At 51.8% G+C, this 22,404-nt stretch overlaps 1 protein-coding gene across 2 annotated transcripts; it reads left to right on the plus strand.

Annotated features, from left to right (window-relative positions):
- The first annotated feature begins 10 nt into the window (after nt 1-10).
- LOC129072170 (hydroperoxide isomerase ALOXE3) lies at nt 11-16,350 on the plus strand. Of its 2 annotated transcripts, none has more exons than XM_054575588.1 (15): nt 11-157; nt 772-976; nt 2,044-2,125; nt 2,660-2,779; nt 3,118-3,243; nt 4,167-4,270; nt 4,829-5,001; nt 5,755-5,898; nt 5,986-6,189; nt 6,283-6,369; nt 6,910-7,079; nt 7,678-7,799; nt 10,763-10,863; nt 11,443-11,613; nt 16,171-16,350. In XM_054575588.1, exons 1-15 carry the CDS (start codon nt 11-13, stop codon nt 16,348-16,350), a joined length of 2,136 nt encoding a protein of 711 aa, XP_054431563.1. The 2 variants fall into 2 exon arrangements, with proteins under 2 accessions (XP_054431563.1, XP_054431564.1); XM_054575589.1 differs by having other exon boundaries at nt 3,121-3,243.
- The last annotated feature ends 6,054 nt before the right edge of the window (nt 16,351-22,404 follow it).

Consider the following 22,404-nt stretch of genomic DNA (forward strand, 5'->3'; position numbering starts at 1 on the left):
CTCTCTCTTCATGGCAGTGTACCGCGTGCGTGTGACCACTGGTGCCTACCTGGGGGCAGGCACACTGGACAACATCTCTGTCACTCTGGTGGGCATGTGTGGCGAGAGCCCCAAGCAGCTGCTGGATCGCTTGGGCAGGGACTTTGCCCCTGGATCGGTGAGTACAGAGAGAGGGAGGAGCGACCCAAGGGGCAGGGCTGACAGGGGACCCTGAAGGAGGGGACCGTTTTCCCTCAGGGCTCATCAAATCCTGAAGAACTCAGAATGCGGGCCCTGACCTCTTCACCATCCATGGTTCTGTCTGGTTCCTTGTCTTTCCTGGGGATAATAAATCTTACCTGGACAAGGGCTGTGAAGGAGCCCTGGGCAGGAGGGTCAGAAGAATTCCCCTGGCTTCCTAACTCCTCCTCTCAAAACTGAAGGTGGGCTTTGGGCAAATCGCTTGACCTCCCATAGTCTGGGTTTCATCTTCCTGGGGGGATCAGCCTGTCTCTACCAGGTCCCAGGATTTTTTGCTGATGGGTCTTGGGGAGAAGTCGGCCGCCAAGGGGCCTAGTGAAATCCAGAACCCTCCCTTGCCTGTGGTGGCTGTGGTTGCCTCTGCCCTATGAGGGGAGGCTTTTTTCTAATACCTACAAAACATCACATGGGTTAGCAGCAGCTCAGGTTTCTATGCCAGAATAAGCATAGGCATAGCTGCTCTTTGCAAGGTGCAAGGACAGCTCTGGCAGTTCCTTGCTTCTCACCCTCTCCCTCTCTTGGTCCCCTCAGGTGCAGAAGTACAAGGTGCGCTGCTCAGCAGAGCTGGGTGAGCTCTTGCTGTTGCGTCTACACAAGGAGCGCTATGCTTTCTTCCCCAAAGACTCCTGGTACTGCAGCCACATCTGTGTCACAGCCCCAGATGGTACCCATTTCCACTTTCCCTGCTATCAGTGGATTGAGGGCTACTGCGTTATAGAGCTGCGACCAGGAACAGGTGGGCCAGAGGCAAGGGCTGGCCTGGGCTGCAAAAAGCATCTGTTGGGATTAGGGGCAGGGTCTCCACGAGCCCGGGGTGTAGGAAATAGGGTTGGGGTTAGTGTAACAAGTTGAGGGCTCCCAAGTAGATGCTTTCTGGAAAAAAGTGAACCTCTGAAGCTCTGAAAGGCAGGGGTTTCTGGACAGTATGTACCCCTCTGGAGACACACATAGACTAGACACATACTAATGCACACTCACACCACCCAGACACAGACACAAACACACACGGAGGGCAGTTTTCTTTCTGCTGACTCCCTCTGCACATCCCCAAAATGGAGTCCCCTGGAGCCCAGAGAGGAGCTAACCTGCAAACTGGGTGAATTTCAACAGGTGGAGAAGCCCTGAATGTTGAGAGAATTTAGCTAAAAAGTCCCCGTCCACTACTACTGACTTTTCCAGAGTGGATGAAGTCCCTGTGGGGTGCTGTTAGGATTCCTTCTTGAATTTGGGTGGCCTTTCAAGAATGCTGGGCTCTAGCTCCTTCAGCCTCTGGACCCCTCCTGAGCTGCCTGATCTAGAAAGGTAAAACTAGGGCTAGTCTACGGTTTGAGATGAGTCTTAGGGAGAGATGCTGTTTTAGATCAAGGTAAGGAGAGTGAACATTACCCTTTGGCCCATAGTGAGTTCTTCATAGATTTCATTCTGAACCCTCATCTATCATCATAGGAATCCATTCATCACTTCACAAAATACACTCTTATATGTTTGTCTTGTATAGTGTGTGCATGCTATGTGCACTGCGCTAGGCACCATGCTAGAGGCTGAGAATACGAAAAGTGAATACAATGTGACTTCTGCCCAGAAAGAGTTTATAGTCTTGGGAAGGAGACAAACATGCAAACAATGTGGAATGTTGTTATAGTTTCACTGCCCCGGATCCCTTCCACTGATGAATGCACAAAGAAAATGGGGTATCTATGTCACTGAGAGATTGGACACAAAGGTTAAGGGGTTCAGGCAAGCTTTGCTCAAGAAGTTGTTTGAAAAAAGACTTAAACGATGAGTACTTTTCATTTCCCACAGCGCGAACTATTTGTCAAGACTCCCTTCCAATCCTTCTGGACCACAGGAAACGGGAGCTCGAGGCCCGACAGCAATGCTACCGGTGAGGATGGCCTCATTTGATTTCTTTCGCCATCTTTATTCTGACCTCAGAATTAATCGCTTTACTAACTCTGACCTCAGTGCCAACCTTGGGGGCCCAAACTCCAACCAGGACCATTATTTAAACCTAACCTCAACCTAATACTGACTGTGAGTCTGGACTCAGAACACCAGTACCAATAGTTGTCTCAAAAGCATCAACGAATCCGCACTCCGCCCCAGCTACCCTTCATGTGACCTGAGTACTGATGAAGCTCAGCGCATCCTCAGACTCACCCCCTCAGCTTCACTCCAAAACTGTCCACGATCGTAACCTTAGCACAAACCTGACCCTAACACAGCCTGGACATTCATGTCATCCTCTAATCCTACCTTGGTCTGAAGCCCAGTGCCTCAGGGAGAAACTCCCAATTTTTGTCACCTACCCAGAAAGTGGGAGTCTTGGGAGTTTTAACTTCAAGGCACGCCTTTAAAAGCCAAAGTTCCTGTGTACCCTAAGTTCGACTTACCACCTCTAACCTCGTTTCCCTGGAAGCTGGAAAGTCTATGCCCCTGGCTTCCCGGGCATCGTGGACGTCAGCAGCTTTGAGGAGATGGAATCAGACAACAAATTTGCCTTGACCAGGACAACACCTTGTGCGGACCAGGACGACAGGTAAGGGAGGACGTGGGCTTTGGGAGGAAGGTGGAGGGTGTGAACTGGAGCATCTGCTGGGAGGCTGGAACCCAGGCAGCTTGGAAAGAGAAGTTGGGAACTATGATAAGTGCAACTGAATCCAAGTGTTGGGGATGGAATAGGCTGGGATGGCCCAGGGGCCTGGCAGGGGGAGGAGGTGGTTTCAGTTCTGATGGGAGAGGGCAGGGGAAAGTGGGAGTGAGGGGAGGCCTAGCAAGTAGGGGGGGGGGGGTGGAGAAAGGGAAGGGATTAGGGAAGGGAGCAGCAGATCTTTCTGACTGTTCTCTGTTCTTCTTCTCCACAACCCCCGTCCCTAGCAGTGGGAATCGGTACCTGCCTTTCTTCCCCATGAAAATTGACATCCCGCCGCTGCTGCACATGGAGCCCAATATTAGATACTCAGCCACCAAGACGACCTCGCTGATCCTCAAGGCCGTCCCTCCGTGAGGCAGCTGCCCGCTCTGCACACCTGCCCCTCTCTTGTCTGCCTCTGCCCCTTCAGTGCACAGCCACATTCTGCTTCGCTCTCCCTCCTTCCTGCCTCCAGTCTCCCTCTCATTGTCCCCTCGTCTCCCGTATGTGGCCTGTAGTCTCCTCTCTGGCCCCCAGTCTCCTCTCTCTCCTTAGACTCCTCCATTCTCTATCTTCCCATCACCTCCTCTTTGCTCCTTATTCATACTTTCTTTTTTTATTCCTCAAACCAATACCATTAACTGTGCGCAGCATGGTCCCAGGCACTGTTGGGACCATACTGAGTAGAACAGAGAGGGCTGGCTCTTAGGCTTTAAGGAGGTGGTCAGACCACCTCAGTTTCAATTCCCAGGACCAATGCTTTCTAACTGTGTGAACCTGATTTCACTTAGCCGCTGAATAGTTTCCTCATTTATAAAATGACAATAATACTCATACCTACCTCTTAGGTTTGGGAGTGAATTTAATGAAGTAACACCCAGCACAAAATAACCTGTCAATAGATGCTAGTAGTAGTCGGATATAATCTTGGCAGGGAAGAGCTCAGTATCACTAGGAAGACATGTAACATAGTTAATTAGCAATTGGAAGGGTCATTAGCAGCTCAAGGCAACAGTTGAAGTTCTAAGTGTGACATGGTTGGAGAGGGTACAGTCCATACTCTGGTGTCTAGAGGAGACAGGGATGTCAGGGTGGGTGGGCAGGAGGTGGCTCCTGGGGTGGCAGGAGGGACTAAAGCAGGCTTTGAGCCACAGGGAGAAGGAGAGGGGAGGGGAGGGCAGGTGGGTCCTGGGCAAGCCCATTGACCTTGTCAGTTACCCCCCCGGACCTCTAGGCGGCGGACACAGTGCTCCTGGCAGCCCCAGACTCCACCTTCACTTCCTCTACCCCGCAGGTCCTTGGGCATGAAGCTTCGAGGGCTGCTTGACCGAAAGGGCTCCTGGAAGAAGCTGGATGACATACGGAATGTCTTCTGGTGCCGCAAGACCTTCACTTCAGGTGTGCAGAGCCAAGCAGGAGACGTCCATCCGCTAGCCTGTCCCATGCTCACAGCCCTCTGCCCGTCCGGGGAAAGCGCCCTCCCCAGCATTCCCAAGAGACTGCTGGGCTCCAGTGGGAGGGGCTCCTGGTTTCACTGGTGGCAGCCTCACAGACCCCCCTCAGGAACCCACGCATCTCCCCTTCCTCCGGGGGGGGCAAGAACAGGGGGGTGAGGATGAGAGATACTCTGCTTGCCTGAGAAAGAGTCAAGTGTCATTTAGGGAGTCCTGCTCCTGACCAGGAGCACTCACCTCTCTTCCCCCCAGCCTCCCCACCAAGCGTTCTGGGCTTTGGGGCCAGACTTAGGTTCAAAGTCCTGTTATGCCACACGACTAAGCAACTTACTCCATCTCTTTGACTCTCAGTGGCCGGTGTTAAATGAAGATGTAATTCACGTACTTCATAGGGTTGCTGTGAGGAAATCCTAAACCATAGCAATGAGCAAAGTGCTGGGCTTTGCAGGATCTGGGGAGGTAGTTTCCAGACCAACTAGTCCTGCCCCCTCTTGCCCTCTAGAATATGTCACAGAGCACTGGTGTGAGGACTACTTCTTCGGGTACCAGTACCTGAATGGCGTCAATCCTGTCATGCTCCACTGCCTCTCCAGCTTGCCCAGTAAGCTGCCTGTCACCAGTGACATGGTGGCCCCCTTGCTGGGACCTGGCACCTGTCTGCAGACAGAGCTAGAGGTGGGTGAGTTGCCGTGATGGAGAAAGGATGGTGTGAAGAGTAGGATGGGAGGGCCAGGGCTGCCTGCAGCCTGCGGGCCTCATCCTCTGGGCGGCCCTGGCCCTGCACCTTTTAAGGAGAGTAACTGTGGCTGAGGGCCAGGTGGCACTGGGGGTGACCTGAAGCCTGGCCTGGGGTCCGGGGAAGTGATAGGAATGTTCAGGACTCACTGAAGTGGTATGAATGAACAGGACAGTTTGGAGGAGGCTCTCCCTCTATTCTGGGCCTCTAAGATCCTAAGTGCTGATGCCCAAAGTAGGCTCTTTTAGGACAGGCGGTGCCACCAGATACAGCAGGTAGAATCACAGAGAACTAGGAGTTTTGAGGGTGTGGGAGAAGATGATCCAGTCTCTCTGAAACAGTCAAGTCCTCAGGTATCCTCCAGAAGACTGGAGATGTGGTTGGTGGTTTTGTTTTTCTTGCATACCCTGATGTCATCTGCGTTGAGAGTAGGAAGGACCAGGTATGGGCAGAAGGGGAGAGGATGAAGGCTTGTCCAAGCTGAGAAGCCAGCTGAGAGAGGTCGCAATACGAGGTATTCTGCAGGACCTCATTCCGACCATTCTGGGAAGGGCGGGGTGCCCAGCATTGACCATGAGTGCAGATAGCAAGCATTACCGAGGCCAGAGCTGAGGTGGAAATGGGCAGAGAACAGGGAGAAAAGCGGAGCGCGGGTGGGAAGGTTACCCTGAGGCTCTGTGCGTCTTCCGCAGAGAGGGAACATCTTCCTAGCCGACTATTGGATCCTAGAGGATATCCCCGTCCAGTGCCTGAACGGCCGCCAGCAGTACTTGGCTGCCCCGCTCTGCCTGCTGTGGCTCAACCCCCAGGGGGCGCTAATGCCCTTAGCCATCCAGGTGAGCCTGGGGAGGGCTTTTGGAGGTGGGGCTTCAAGGGGCACACTAGCGTCTTAACTCTCATCCCCTTATCATTCTTGGACGCAGCTCAGCCAGACCCCCGGACCCGATAGCCCCATCTTTCTGCCCACTGACTCAGACTGGGACTGGCTGCTGGCCAAAACGTGGGTGCGCAACTCTGAGTTCCTTGTGCACGAGAACAACACTCACTTCCTGTGCACGCATTTGCTGTGCGAGGCCTTCGCCATGGCCACGCTGCGTCAGCTGCCACTTTGTCATCCTATCTACAAGGTCGGTGCAACGCCCGGTTAGGGCGAGAGGGGGCGGGGCCAGGGCGGCCTCATCCCCTGACCTTTGGCTCCTGTGACCTCATCCCACTCGCAGCTCCTGCTTCCCCACACTCGGTACACGCTGCAGGTGAACACCATCGCCCGCGCCACGCTGCTCAACCCTGACGGCCTGATTGACAAGGTGCGGCCTCCCCGACCCCAGCCCACCCCGTCTCTGAGGTCCCGCTCCGAAGGATACTTTGCCCGACCTATTAACTCAGTTCGGCCTCCAATCTCATCCCACAGTTCCAACCAGCCCCTTTTCCCAAGACCCTCCCGTCCCCTCAGTCTCCTACGTGCACCCACCCACAAACCCTGTCTCCTCCGCCCACCCCTCTCACGTACGGGTCGCACCCCTCAGGTCAAGTCCCAAATGCTCCTTGATGTGGGTGGGGTACTCCCAGCCTAAGCACAAGCCCTCGCTGACCCTGGGCCGAGCCCTGCTCCACATCCTTTCCTCCCTAGCATCAGTTACCAAATACCTAAGGATTACCTCCTGTGCACATAGTAAGGCCACAACCTTGGCAGCCCATGTCAAGTCCCAATGGGTAATTTTATTCCTTGATCTTGGAGCTTGATTAACTGAAAAATCCCTTCTGCTGAGTCACTAGCCCCATCTTGTCCCCAGGCAACAGGGTTGAGGTTGGGAGGGCCCCAGAGCTGAGCTGTGATGTGTCCTCAGGTCACCTCCATCGGGAGGCACGGTCTCCTACACCTCATGAGCAGTGGCCTGGCCCACTTCACCTACACCAATTTCTGCCTTCCGGACAGCCTGCGGGCCCGCGGAGTTTTGGCTATCCCGCACTACCATTACCGAGATGACGGTCTGAAAATCTGGGCTGCCATTGAGAGGTGTGGGCCGGGGACCCTGAAGCCAACCCGGCTCAGCAAGGCCCTCCTGGTCCAGGGGCTGCCTGGACCTCTGTGTTGACGCAGGCTGGGGTGCTTGGTGCTGGGGTTTCCGGTGTTCTCAGCTTGGGGCCCTCCCAGGGGTGACAGTTAGGGTCGGGGTCCCCTATGAAATGGCAGATAGCTTTGGGCTGGGGAGAGGTTGGGCTGTGTGTGAATGTAGTGGAGGAAGGGAAGGCCCAGGTATCCAGAGAAGGTGAAACAGCGAAGTGCAGCCTGGGGCCTCCGGGCAGGCAGGTCTTCTTTCTCCTGGGTGCTGAGCGGGGAGGGTATGCAGCATGAGTCTGGCTCTCCTCTGTGGACCCTCCTCCCGCCACCTGTGCAGGATGGAGGCCCAGAGCACGCGTGACTCAGGAATGGGGGGTAAGACTTGAGGGCAGCCTGGGCACTCAGGTTCCAGCTGCATCTGGGGATCTGCCATGGGCTCTCAGTGGACTCTGACCAGCTGGCTACCCCCAGCCTGAGCAGCACTGGACCATGGTTTTCTAGCCAGGCCTGAGCCCAAGGTCACTGCTATGGCATGGGCATCTCTTTCCTGCAGCTTCGTCTCAGAAATCGTGGGCTACTATTACCCCAGTGATGCGTCTGTGCAGCAGGATTCGGAGCTGCAGGCCTGGGTCAGCGAGATTTTTGCTCAGGCATTCCTGAGCCGGAAAAGCTCAGGTATCCCTTCTCTATCCCTTAACCACAGGCTCCCAGTGGCCCAGGGCCCCCACCCCCAGCCTCACCATTAATCAGTTCCTATTTATTGATGAGAGTGTGAAGGACATGCTAGTATTAGCCCCAATGAATAGACGAGGAATAGGCATGGAGAAGGTTATGTAGCAAGTGGTAGAGGCAGGATCCGGAGCCAGATCCCGTGATCTGCAAAGCCCTTGCTTTCAACCACTACCCTAGGCCCCTCTGGCCCCTTCTAGACCTTTCCATGAGTCCAAGCCCATCCATTCTCTTCTGCTTGCTGAGTTGGATGGATGTGTTCCATCACGCAGTGGGAGCCATCTTCGGCCTCAAACAAGAATATTTCGCAGGGCATGCTGTGGTCTCCACCTTGCGTCATCCTGGGAGGCACATACTGTCAGGTTGTCTCACTATTAATGATGCCTAGAGTGATTTCTGAGTAAAGGTGGTGACAGCCAGATTGCTTTGGGGTCCTTTAAAGGGCGACCGCTCCCCGAGCTTTGCAAGCCTACTGTTAATCACGGGCAGTCCCGATTCCGACCGCTCCTCTTCCTGAAGGCAGTTTCTCTTTGCGATGGTCTGTTTCCTATGGAATACCCAGAAGGGGATATAATTACCCTTGGCTCCACTCTCCTATCTTACTTAATTAAGCTTGTCTCTAATTTAACACACCAGAACGTGCTTCAGACTGGCAAACATCTCTCCTGCCCAGTATAAACTTAAACTAGATTCATATGTTTTAAGGTAAAGCACTCATTCATTACCTCAGTCAGTGTGCCCTTTGCTCCATATTTCAAGGGGGGAAATCAATATGAGTTACAGAAAAACTCCCAGAGACGATCCGACGGCTTTACTTTTTTATTTTCAGCCCTCAAGTTTAGCAGAGCAACCAGGAATAGGGCACTCAGAAATTTCCCACACACTCCCAGGCTGATACCCAGTCCTTCCTCGAAACCTCCCGGCCTGCTCTGTTGCCTCAGCCTCTCTCCAGTCATCCTGACTCCAAACCCTGCAGCCGTCTTTGACTCATGCTCCCCTTTGTCTTCCTCTTCCCCTAAATCCAGTTGGGTGGTAAATCCTATTGTCCCCATAATTTCCCACTGTCATCACCCTAGTCCCAGTCCTCTCACTATTCCCGCATTGTGGCAGCTGCTTCTCAACCAGTCCCACCTCTCCCAGCTTTGAGACGCTCGCCTGCCCGGCCCGCGGGGCGCCGCCCGGGCAATCCTCTGAAAGAGTGCCCAGAAGCCACCTGGCCTGGCGCCCTGCTGCAGCCTCGCCCCCAATGAGTACCCTCCCTGACCCTTCCCCTTGCTCCTGCTCCATTGCTTCCCACTCGGGCTTCTCACCTTCTCACGAACTCACTTCACTCAACCAGTCATTACTGGGCTCTTTTAATATGTATTAAGTATTGTTCTAGGTGCTGGGCTTCAGCAGGGAATAGGACAGCCAAAAATCCCAGCCTTCATGGAGCGTAATATTCTTGCCGGGAGACACAGATAACACACACATATGTTAGGTGGTTATGAATGCTAAGAAGAACGAAACAGCATCTGAAATCACTAGTGTGTTGAGGTGGGGGGATACTTTCCGATAGGTGGCCAGGGAAGGCCTCCCTGAGGAGGTGATGTCTGAGCAGAGATGGGAAAGAAAAGAGAGATCTGGTTCTGTGGATGGCTGGGGTTAACGGGCCAGGCAGAGGTGGGAGTGCCAGGCGCCAAGGTGGGAGCGTGTTGGCAGGTTTGAAGACTAGGAGGAATGTCTGTGTGGCTGGAATAGAGTGAGAGGGAGAAAAGTTGGGAAGGAAACAAAGTCAGAGAACAACCCAGAGCCAGGTTGGGTAGGATCGTGGGGAGGTAAGAGAGATGGGAAGCCTGCAGAGGGATTTAACAAGTAGTGACAGAGTTGAATATGTGATTCTAAAGGATCACTTCCTGTAGCTCTCAGGGGTGATGGTGGAAGCAGTCAGGCTCACCCAGGAGTGAGATGGTGGATACTGGGTAGTAGTGGAGACAAGGTGATGCAACTACTGGAATTGGCTTCTGGAAGCGTTTGCTGGCGTGCGGTGAGTGCGCAGGACAAAGACTATCCAAACGGGGTGGCTGTGGGAGGGACAGGTTTAGGGAGTGTGTAGAGTGGAAATCAAGCATTAGGTTTTGCAGATGTTAAGTTTGAGATGGCTTGTTGACAGTCAGGGGCAGCTGTCAGGTGACAGCCGCAGATTTAAGCCCACTGTTGAATCTAGAGTTCAGGGGCGGAGGGAGCCAGCCAGAGGTGTGAACTTAGGAATCGTCAGTGCTTGGGGGGCGGTTAAACCATGGACTTGGAGGAGACCAGGCAGGGAGAGAAGAGGGCCAAGGGCTGAAATGTTCCCTCTGTCATCTTTTTTTCCATTCAGAGCTTACCCACTCTTACTCAGGAAGCCTCCTTCTCTTCCCCGAAACACAGCCCTAGTGCCCTGCCTGCTTGCCCTCTCTCAAAAGAGCCATGCCCTGGCCTTCGAGCTTCCTTCTCCTTCCATCACTGCAAGCTTATGAATAGCACATTCTGGTCATCTGTCCCTGCGACTAAGCCCAGTAGCAGATGACCTGCTTGCTTGGACAATAGTGAACTGAGTAGACTTAAATCGTTAAGTGCCAATACGGGCTGCAGACAGCAGCGTCTTGGTGGTCGGCTTGGACCTGGCTCCTCTGCCATGGGCTCTGCCAGCTGGGTGTTTCCTGGTCTGACCCCAGCACCCAGCTCCCATCCAGACCGCCTTCAGAGACCACCAGCCTTGGCGATGACCATCCCTAACCTCAGCCCAACCCTAATCTTAGTCTAAACGCAGTGGTGGCCAAATGTTCAGCCCTCCCTTCCTCACTCTCCCCCTGTGCTGAGCCCCAGCCCTGAGCTGCCCGTAGGAATCCGGTCCCCTCCACACCCTCTTCCCTTCCTCCCACGCCCAGGCTTCCCATGCCGGCTGTGCACCCTGAAAGAGCTGGTGAAGTTTCTCACAGCGATCATCTTCAACTGTTCCGCCCAACACGCTGCTGTCAACAGTGGGCAGGTGAGGCTGCAGGGGGCACTGGGCCATGAAGCACTGGGCTCAGCGATGCACGGGAGGCCGGAGTTCAGGCTGAGAGCGTGGGTGGGTCCGGTTGGAGGTGGGTTTGTCATTAGGGATGGGGTAGGAGTGGTGACTGGGTGGAGTGAGGGCCTGGGGTTGGGTGGTGGCTGAGGTGGAGCTGGGTCCGAGGCTGTAATGGTGGCTCGAATTGGTGTTGCCCAGGGAGTAGAACTTATGGACTCCTGTCGTGGTTAGGATGACGCCAAGTGGAGTGTCAGGGTGCTCTGTGTGCCATGCCAGCCCAGGGCCTATTTCTAGAGTTACCTCCCCTCCTCCTTCCTTGGTGATTCATCCCGCCCAGTCATGGAACACTGGGAGGGGAGCGACAGGGGTGAGCCAGGCTCCTGCTCCACTGCTGGGACTTCCCATTCTATACCCACCCCCTCTCCCCTTTCCACAGTCCCCTCGTGCCCCAGCTGTAAGACCTGGGATGGGAGGGGGCAGGGGCAGGGATGATGATAAAGGAGCTGGTCCTCTCCCTCTGGCCAATTGACTCAACTGGGGCGGGGGTCTCCACAGCATGACTTTGGGGCCTGGATGCCTAATGCCCCATCATCCATGAGGCAGCCCCCACCGCAGACCAAGGGGACGACCACCCTGAAGAGTTACCTAGAGACCCTCCCAGAAGTGAACGTCACCTGTAACAATCTTCTCCTCTTCTGGTTGGTCAGCCAAGAGCCCAAGGACCAGGTGCGTGTGGGGGGTGGGGTCAGGGGAGTAGGGGTTTGCAGGGTCTTGGCAGGGGAGGTGATGGTAGCTGTTCCCGGGAGACTTGGAGAGTGACTGCTGGCATTTATGTCCACTGCTGAGCTGCTGTGGGTTTTTCAGTTTCTTTAGAAAATGATAGTTGATCTCAAGAGACATACATTGAAGCAAACACCAGTTAGTGGCTGGGTACAACGTCCATGCAATTCACCAGTTTACCAATCCGTCCATCCACCCATCCACCCAAAAAACCATTTATTCTTGCATCCAACAGCTCTTCATCCATCAGCCACTTATCCATTCACCTAAACATTCAACACACATTTTTGGAATACCTCTCCTGTGCCAATACAATGCGAGGCACCAGGCACGTGAAGCTGAGTAAGACCTTCCTGCCTTCAAGAGTCCTATCGTATAGTTGAGGGGAAACACAGATAAATGCAAAGGAGTACCAGTACTGTAGGAATGATTTAGGTACTCATTCCTCCATTTGAACATGTACTCCTCGAGCACCTGCAAAGTGCCAGGCACTGATGGGCAGATATGAACCCTGGCCTCGTGAGATGACCACAGTCTAGCGGCAGAGGTGCGGACGGGGCCCTGTTGGAACCTGACCAGTGTGGGGTTGCCAAGAAGCCAAGGAGGTTCCTTGGAGGAAGTGACATTTAAGCTGAAACGTGTGAGACAAGTAGGGGTTTGAGAGACAAAGGAGAGGCAGAATTCATTTCTAGGCGAGAGTCCCCTGGTGTGTCCCAAGGATCACAAGTGGCACAGTGTGGGCACAGTGTTCATTCAGAAGACAATGGAGAGACACTGAAGAGATTTAAGCCTGCGGTGAAGAGGCTAAGTTTGGGTTTTAGCGAGCAGTGCTTCCGTGGCTGTGTCAAGGGATGAGAGGGGCTCTTTTGGAGGCAGGAACTACAGGGAGGAGGCGTTCCTTAGGCTCGGCCTCACGGAGGTGAGCAGCCCTTGAATCACCAATCGCCATCATCTCCAGGTACACGCTGGGTTATCAGTCATGCCTCTGCCCTCCTGGGTTTGTTCACAAGCTCTCTGACATTACAAGAATATCCTCATATCTCCTGCCTGACTCCATTTGATCAGATATTTTATACCCTTAACAAGCTCTGACTTACCATCTCATGCCTGGGAATGGCAGTCACTCATCCCTGGGTCCTGATCCTTTCTGGTCCCATCTCCCGAGGATTGTGAGCCATTCATTTCTGTCATTATAAAGGAAAAACTCTCTTTTCTTGGTCTACTCACAGAATACTTTATTACTACTCTCAACGCTCAATACTCTTACTCAAGACTTCAGGCTACCAAATGCATGGGGGTTGTTCACCCCAAGCAATTCTAACTGGGTGTCCTATAATTTAGCTCAATTCCCCATTACCCAGAGGTAGTGTCAGGTCCCACAGGTGAAGGACTCAGTCCCACAAGGCTGCCGCTGCCCCCCTTCAGATGCCAACTGCCAAATGAAAGTCCAGGTTGTCAGCTGTGTTTCTGACCAACCAGCTATAAATCAGAGGTTTCTACAGCCCCCTCCTCGGGTTTGATTATGTGCTAGAATAGCTCCCAGGACTCAGGAAAACAGTGTCTAGATTACACGTTTATTAGAAGAGGCTACCACTCGGGGACTGCCAGATGGCAGACACGCACAAGGCAAGGCGCGCGGGAAGGGGCGCAGAGCGTTCGTGCGCTCCGGGGTATGCCGCCTCCCAGCACCTCCGCGCGCTCGCCAGCCCTGGAAGCTCTCCAAACCTGCATTGTAGCGATTTTTAATGAAGGCTTTATTACATAGGAAAGATTGATTAAACTGTTGTCCATTGGGGATTAATTTAACCTTCAGCCCCTCCCCTCCCCAGAGGTTGAGGTGTGGGACTAAATGTTCCAACTCTAATCACAGGGTGGATTCCCATGGGTAACCAGCTGAGGGGGGCTTTTCAGACATCACCCCATTAACATAAATTCAGGTGTGACTGAAAGAGGCTTATTTTGAGTAACAAAAGACGCCTGTAATGCTACCAGGACATTTTAAGGGTTTTAGGAGCTCTGTGCCAGGAATAGGAGGAAGAGCAAATATAGATATTTCTTATAAATCACAGTATCCCAGTGAAGAGGGGTGAGTAGGCAAGAGGATGAAGATGGAGGATTCCCTCCCCATGAGCCAGCTGAAAATTATAATAACCACAGTAAAAGCAGCTATCCCTTTTTGAGGATCTATCATCTTAGTCATTTCAGATACCGGATGTCCACTGTTTTAAAATACAAAATAAATAAGTAGCTATATTTAAACTACTTCATACAGTGTCTAGCATATTCCTACTATTCAAGAAATGGTAGTTCCATTTTATAGAAGAGAAAACAGAGGTTCAGAGACGCTAAGCCATTTGTCCAAGGTCGCGCAGCTAGTAAGTAGGCTTTGAACCTGGTCTGTCGTACTTCTGTGTTCTGCTTTTTAAACAATGATAGTTTTAGAAGTTAAAAGCCTATTTGGTAAATCAGACATAAAACTGATTCTTTGAAAAAAATCAATAAAAGGAATCAGAGGTGATTCTTGTCAAGAAAAAAAGAAAGAACATAAAGGCACGGCATTAGGAATGGGAAAGGCATACAGCCACAAATACAGGGAAGACTGAAGAAATTAAAAAGAAATTCTACTTACAGTTTTGTGCAAACAAATGTGGAAATCTAGATGAATTAAATGATTTTCTAGGAAAACACAAGCAAAATTTAACAGCAGAAGAGATGAAAACTACACATAAATGGAAAAGGTTGTAAAAGGTCTGATTCCTGTCGTTGCAAAGGGAGATTCTAATAAATCTTCAAGGAACAAGTAATTTCTAAATTATTCAAACTGCTTGAAAGTATAGAAAGAAGTGAAAGTTTCCCCAATGACTTTACTGGGTTCTGTTTTCCTGGGGACCCTGATACCAGCCCCTGGCAAGGGCAGTGCCCCTAGGGAGGGAGGAGGGCCTTCGGTAGAGAGTGCCTATCCCAGATCCACGCCTTTTTATTGAATTTTTTTCTTTTTATTGAATTAATCGGGGTGACACTGGTTAACAAAATTGTACAGGGTTCAGGCGCTCAATTCCAGAACACACCAGCTGTACACCGTGCTGTGTGCTCACCACCCCAAGCCCAGCCTCCTCTGTTCATCACTCACCCCCAGCCCTCCCCCACCTTCCCCACTGCGGGCCCCAGAGTCTTTATCTGTAAAGTGAGAATGACAAGAGTACCCGTCTTACAAGATTGTTGTGCCATTGTGACAGTCCTACTGGCTGTAATTAAGAAAATAAAAATCATAAACTTGTTCCACTTAACTACAACAATCTTAAAAATATATCATCAGCCAAGGAAGGCCAATAGTACGTCGTGAAACAATAAGACACCATGACGAAGTTTAGTTTATTCTAGGAATGAAAGGAATGAAAGGTTGGTTAAACCTTATGAAATCTAACAATATAATTTGTTACATCAGTAAAGAAACACACCATATAATCATCTCAATATAGGTCAAAAAAGCATTTGGTAAGTGTGAACAGCCATTGCTAATAAAAACTCAATGTAAAATGAAACCCCCTTATGGAATTTTGATAAAAAGTATATTCCAGAAAACAAAACACTATAGTTATGGTATAACAATAGAGGTCTCCTTTTTAAAGTCAGGGACAAGAAAACAATGCCCACTGTTGCTGATGTCATTTAGTACTTTTCTAGAAGGTTTTACTAGGGTAGTAAAACAAGACAAGGAATTTTCAAACACCACTATTAGGCAACAGTTACATAGCATGAAGGTCATATTGGGCAGGAGGTGCGGGCTGTTTAGGAGGCTGGCCCCGCGACCGATGACGGAGAACTGGGTGCGTGGCGCGGCCGAGGAGAGAGGCAGCCCTGGGCTGCCGCAGGAGGGCACTGACAGAAGCTCATCGCAGTATTTCTTGACTGTGGTTGGCCACGCCGTGCAGTGTGACAGTGTATGGTCGTGGTGACTGTGTTGGCAAAAATTTCACAATGTTGGGTGATTGGGAAGCTACCTCAGGCCTGGTTGTCTTCAGGGGTTGAATGTTGTTCTCTTGTGAGATGTATAAATAGGGCACATTTGCTGGAGCGTGTTCACGTTGCTTTCCTTTGTGTTATGAATGCGGTTGCGTTCTTTTAGTTCACAGAGCAGTGGACCAGGCACTGGAAGGGGCCTGCAGAGATTTTCTAGTCCAACCGGTCCATTTTCGCGGGCAGAAACTGAGTCAGAGTAATAGGCAAAGGGTTACCAGCAGAGGGAGCACTAACCTTTGGTTGGCTGGCTCCCAGGTCCCATTCGCTCCCCAGGCTCCACGAGCTGTGGGTGTCGGGGCTCCTCCTTGCGGGTTGCGGTTGCGTGGGGTGGTGCTTTGGGGCTGTGGTTTGAAGGGTTTGCGTTTACAGGAGCTGTGCGCGGTTCATGCCCTTAGAAGCACCCTTGACTGCATTTGCAGTCCTTCATTATTCTTCATCCTACCCTGCACATCACCCTGACCCCCGCACCTGATTTTCCCGCAGCGGCCCCTGGGCACGTACCCGGATGAGCACTTCACCGAGGAGGCCCCGCGGCGGAGCATCGCGGCCTTCCAGAGCCGCCTGGCCCAGATCTCTCAGGACATCCGGGAGCGGAACCAGGGCCTGGCGCTGCCCTATACCTACCTGGACCCTCCCCTGATCGAGAACAGTGTCTCCATTTAACCCCTTCCTCCTGCCACCCTGGAAGAAAGGCCCAAGAATAAAGAGGGCCAGTTTCTCCTGGACCCCAGGCTCTTTCGCCCTCCCTGATCTCCATCAGCCTGGAACTTCTCTGCAGGTGGGGACCTTTCCCACCCAAGATGGTTCTCGCATCCTATGAACTGGACCCTGAGCTGTGAGGGACCAGGAAAACAGTATTCAGGGTGAGAAGCTGCTGGCTAAAGTCAAACGCACAACGGACCCTCCGAAAGGAAGCAGCCCCATCACCCCTTGCCTTACTTTGGGCAGCCTCCTACTTCCCTCTCCTGTCAGAATCTACCTCCTCCCATCGGGATCCCCAGCTTGGGACTCTAAGCTCTCCTTCCCAGCCTCCCTGCCCCCATCCCCAAACTTACTCCTATCTTGCCTGTTTGTTTCCACTTTCCTCCAACTCTGGGACCAATCCAATGGCTTTCTCTGGAAGAGCCTGGAAACTGGGCAAGAGAGATGTATGCCCTGGATCTGCCATGTGGAGAGCCCTCTAACCCCAGCATCTTTAAGGGGAGGGTTAGAAATAGAGCCCAGGTTACCTGGACCTAGTTGCAGTTCCTTCAGGGCCAGGCTCCCCGGCCTGCGTGTATACGTAGCCTCTCCCTGGCTCTTGTCCTCCTGCTATGAAGCCCCCTCCTTTTATTTTGTTTGTTTGTCCTTGAGCCCAATGAGTTCAATAAAAACCAACATAATTGGCTCCTATTTCATTTTTGGTTTGACGTCTGTGTGTGTGTGTCGGTGGGTAGGGTACTAGGAGACTGGACAACGTTGGAGCAGCTGTGATTCCCTGGGTCGTCCGTTCTGGAGACAGGAAACCTCCCAGTTTCACTCAACACCCAGCCAAGCCCTACACTCCTCCCTTGAGCTCCCAGAGCGTGCCATCCATCCATCAGGAAGTGAAGGAATATCCAGACTCAAAGGGCTGATAGGAAAAAAGTAGGCATTTTGCAAAGCCTGAGAATCCAGCTTCTGGGTGTGGGAGTTGTTAGTGTTGCCTCTGAGATCCGGTTTCTCTTCTGGACTCAAGGAAGACTCAATCTCTAGCTCTTTTGTGGGTGGGTAGAGTCATGGATGAGTTTTGGCTAATGAGCATTTAATTACTAGCACAAAACTTCCAGAGTTCTCTCTGCCTCTGCTGTTGGAGAAGCATGTGTTGAGATGGCATTTCCATCAGCTTCTGCTTCTGAACCTAGAGCAGAACCCCCGCTGACCTGGATAGGATGCTGAGAGAGAAATAAACATTCTTGGCGGTGGGGGATAAGGGTTAAATCATTGAGATTTCAGGATTGTTTGTTGTTGCAGCATAATTCAGCCCATCCTGACTGAGACAGATGGTAATCTGGGGAGTCTGATGTTCCCCCTGCCAGCCCTGTTGCTCTTATGATTCGTAGCTTTCTCCACAACCTCTGAACACCTTCCTATTCCCTGCTTCCCTAGACCTCAGATCCCACCTCCCTCACCAGCTCTGCTGCTTGAGTCAGATTCTGTGCATGAGCAAACCTTGCCCATGGCTTCTCTCAGTCACAGTGCAGGGAGTGGTGGGGTGGTGAGGAAGTTAAGGGCAGGGTGTGTGCGTGCTCACGCGCGTGTGTGTGGTGTGTGTGTATGTGCGCGTGCATCTTTGGCTATGCCGAAGGTCAAATTTTCACGTCTTGCTCCTGAGATCCTGGGAGCAGATGATCCCCATGTCATTGTGCATGAAGGAGTGTGTTTGGGTTTATCTCACCTGCAGATTCCAACCTAAGAATTTAATCAGAATCACCAGATTTTGTCCATTTTTGAACAAAATCTCAGGACCAAGACATACCCAGAGGCGCCCCCTTGTGGCCAGGAGGCCTGTAGCAGGGGCTGGTCACACCTGCCCTTTAAATTTGGGGTTTGGCTTAGAACAGCAGGACGAGGATAGGCTGGAGGGATATCAGGGAGCCTGTCCCTTCAAGGGGACGAACACTCCTTGGCCTGCACTAAAGTTAGTATTAGGAGGCATGCCCGTCCTAAAAAAGCCCCTGAGCTGGAGAGGGAGGGACCAGGGCAGGTCACTGGAATCTGGTTTCCCAGAAAGCCAACTTGGAGGGAGATTTATTGAGGAGATACACCCAGCGGCAAGCAGGATTCTGCCAAGCTCTGGGCACCTCTGGGGACAGGACGTGGGGAAGAGGCGCCCGTAAAGCTCGAGCCCTGTCAGATAGGAGGCTTCCTCCAGAGAGCACTCTGGACACTTCTATTCTTTGTTGTCAGTCTGGAAGGTGACTGGTACAGTGGGAAGCATGCTGGCCCTCTCTCCCCAGCTGGCCTTGAGGAAGTCCTTCAGCCTCGATGACCCAAATATGTCAGATAAATAGGAGGGACAAGGAGACTCAGAAAGTCCTCCAGCATTGACATTCTAGGATCTTCTTGCTTCATGGCTCCTGCCTTCCTAGACACTGTTTGAGACATTGGGGAAGCAGCTGTAAAGTCCCCTGGTACCACCCCTACTTCCACTGGCTTCCTGGGAAACAGACAACAAACACATAAATAATCACACAGCAAATAAATTCTTTCAGGCAGTTGTAGTACAGTCAGGAGATAAAACCAGGTGGTGTGTTAGCATGACTGAGGGTGGTGAGTGGGGAGAAACTTAAGGTCTGGTGGTCAGGGAAGGCCACTCTGAGGAGTGGCAGTTGAGTTGAGATCTGGATGACAAGAACAAAACACTTGGGACAGCGTGAGGAAAGGTGCTACAGACCAGGGACAGCTCAAGTGCAAGGTCCCTGAAAGGCATGTGCTTGAGCAGTGAGGAATGGCTGAGGGGTGGACAGAAGCTAGGTCAGGCATGGTGCTGTCGTCCATGGTAGGACCTTCGTCTTGACTCTAAGGGCAACACCGTTTTAAGCTCTGATAAGTTCTGAGCAGAGGAGTGACCTGATTTGACTTTTCTCTCTGAGTCCTGGGAGGGGAGCCCAAGGGTTGCTCCCTGACTCGCAGGGCTTAGGGTGAGGCAAAGAGGGGGGTGCCCCAGCAGTGAAGACTTGGCTTCCTGTGTGGGTGGCCCTGTGAGCCAGCCGTGCAAGCTCGCATCCTTCCCAGCAGCCTCTCCTGCTCTCTGGGTCCACCCCTGGTCCAGGAGAACCAGTTCTTCAGCCCAATGAGCACCTACCCAGAGTCACGCGTTCACGTTTTGGTCGTAACTGGGAAGTTCCCCATTGACAACCTTATGCCTAATCCCATCCATGTCCCCAGCCACATTTATATCCCCACCATCCCATACACATTTCCATCCCTGTTTCCTTCCGGAACCTAATTCCCACTGCAGACTTCAGCAGAGTCACCACTCCTGCTTTGCTGGGAGAGAGGGGCTGGCTGCGGGGCACCTATTATAGTGGGTATGACTTGAGGAGGCAGCTGTTGGGGATGGAGGTATATCCTTCCATTTGTGGTGACACCCAAACTCTTCTACACCATCAGCTCCCTTCCCTGTTTGGCTAAGGTCCCCTCCCCCTCTACCTTCCAATCTCCTGTGTGCCCCTGCTTCCTCCCCACCCCCACAGAGTGATTTTTTTCCACTGGATTAGAAGGTTAAGACTGGGCCTGTCATCCTTCTGCCCCAGGACCCTGTGTCCCAGAGAAGCCTGAAGATGCAGTTTCCCAAGTCCCTGAGCCTCAGTTTCCACTCTGCCCCACCCTGCTCCTCACCAGACCCTAGCAGACCCTAGAGGACACAGTCTCCAAGGGAGGGGAGTGGCTAGAAGGCAGGAGGCTGGGAGAAGTTGTAAAGAATTTGCATCTTAAAATGCAAATTTCTGTCGTCAGGCATTCCCTGAGAGTCACGGGGTAGCTGAGCAGAGCCCAGGAGGGCGGGCCTGACCTGCCTGACAAATCCTATCCTCACTGGGGACAGCACTGTGCCGGGTGCTTGAGACAGTCCTGCTGGTCACCCAGGGCAGGGGCATGACCTTCATCCCCAGCCTCTTCCTCAATCCTGCCTCTATCCGCTTACCCCTCTCCTCCATACCACTGCCCGCCCCTCACCTTGCCCTTACCCCAATCTACCTCAACTCCCTGAATCTTCACCCTAATTCCAACCCCATTGTTGATGCAGTTCCTAATCCTGTCCTTGTCCTCATTAGTAGCCCATCCAACCATTAAGAATTATGTTTCAAGGTATCAGGTACTGTGCTGGGAGTTAGAGAGAAAACCAAGCCAAATGACAGACTATCTAATCTAGTGGGGAAGACAGATATCAATGAAAAATGTTAACTACCATGCTGTGAGAGCCATTAATAACTATATTTGGCCTTCCTTGACGGAGCAATTGCCAGCTAAGATCAGAAGGAAGAGGAAACAAAAATCAGCTCGAAGAGGTAGAGGACAGCATGTGCAAAGGCCCAGCGGTTGGAAAGGGCTGGCTCACTTCCTTCATTTCTCTACTGAAAAGTCCCATCTCAAAGAGCTCTTCCCTGGCCACTCTATATCTAAAATTTGCTCCCTTATACTTTATAATATCCTTCCCTGCTTTGTTATTCCTCTTCAGCGCTTATCACTATTTAACATGGTATTTAATTTACTTGGTTATTAGGTAATATTGTCTTTCCTCAACACTAGAATGTAAGCTCCAAGAGAAAGGCAGGAATTTGGCTGCATTACCTTCTGAGGCTCTGACACAGTGCTGGGCACATAGCGGGTGCTCTGCCTGCTGATGATGAATGAAAGGCGCTTAGTCCCATATAGAAGAGAGGAAAGGGGAATGTGTGGGAGGATGAGACGTGTGAAGCAGGCCCTGGGAGTCGCGTGAACGGATGATGTCCTCATCTCCAAGGCAAGAAGGAGCCACTGCCAGGCTTGACCTAGGACTGGAAGAGATGGGGGTGACAGGAGCAGACTTGAGTCTTAGAAAGGTCATTTCATTCCCTAAGTCCAACCACATCCCTATCTCTATGTTCAACCTGAACTGCAATTTCACCCCTATTCCTCGCCCAGTCCAGAACCTACCAGAACCTTCTCTCCATCTCAGAATCCCAGCTTCCTTTGGCCTTAACAAGGCCCAGGCACATGTGTGACTTTCCCTTGATGGTGACGGAAGGGTCCCACCAGGAAGGAAACCTGGGTTGGTGCTTTCTGGTTGGCAGGAGCTGCCCCTGGGAGGCAGAAGGAAAGGAGGGCCCAGGAAAGGGGGACAGGAAAGTGACTTTCTTCTCACTCTCTCTTGGGTCCCAAACACCATCTGTTGAGAGTATAGCTCCAAGCATCTCTCCTACCAGAATCTCAGTCCAAACACCTCTCTAAACTTAGCCTCCCAGGGCCTGACCCCACAGCAGCCCTCAGGCCTCTGGTTTCTGCATTTCTATCACAGAAACCAGACAACCCCACTCCCCTTTCCTCTCCAGATTTTTCCTCATAGCACTTACTATTTAAAACTATTGCAAAGAAAGTATTGTTTGCTCTTTCTTGTCTTTCTCTCCCAGCTTCAACAAGCTCTGTGTGGATTTCATTTCTGCTTTGTATCTGCAGTGCCTGGGACAGTAGCTGGAACGCTGTGTGCTCTTGAAACATGTCCTGAGTGAACGAAGGTGTGGAGGAATGAATGACCGGGTTCCCTGGGAGCCGAACCCGGATTCCAACCTCCTTCTTAACTTCATTCTTTGTTTCCTTTTCTTGTGGGGGTGTGGTGGGGGATGCAGTGAGTACTTTATAAAATTGAGGGATAACATAAATATAGTAAAATGCATATAGTGCCTTTTAGTCCACCCCGATCAAGAAAGCACATCTCTGGCTGCCTGCATGGCTCCCCATTCCAGAGCTACTCACTGGTCTGACTTTTATAAGAATCGTTTGGCTTTGCCTGTTCTTGAACTTCATACCAATGGAATGACAGAGCATGTATTCTTTTATGTCTGGCTTCTTTCATGCAATATAATTTTTGTGGGATTCATTCATGTCATAGTTCATTTATTTTTAAGTCGCTGGGTAGAATTCTATGTTAGGATTATACTACAAATTATATATCCATTATTTAGCTTAGTACTTGTGTCCCAAATGTATTCCAACTAT

This window comes from Pteronotus mesoamericanus, unplaced genomic scaffold (genome assembly GCF_021234165.1).
Source record: "Pteronotus mesoamericanus isolate MK-2021 breed Mesoamerican mustached bat unplaced genomic scaffold, CSHL_Meso_final contig_317, whole genome shotgun sequence".
Classification (NCBI taxonomy): Eukaryota; Metazoa; Chordata; class Mammalia; order Chiroptera; family Mormoopidae; genus Pteronotus; species Pteronotus mesoamericanus.

Bases quoted from the DNA above. Each gene is read 5' to 3' on its own strand.
- LOC129072170 (XM_054575588.1), top strand. From the start codon at position 11: ATGGCAGTGTACCGCGTGCGTGTGACCACTGGTGCCTACCTGGGGGCA. The intron at 977-2,043 runs GTGGGCCAGAGG...CATTTCCCACAG, and splicing joins AGAGCTGCGACCAGGAACAG to CGCGAACTATTTGTCAAGAC. The intron at 5,899-5,985 runs GTGAGCCTGGGG...TCTTGGACGCAG, and splicing joins TAATGCCCTTAGCCATCCAG to CTCAGCCAGACCCCCGGACC.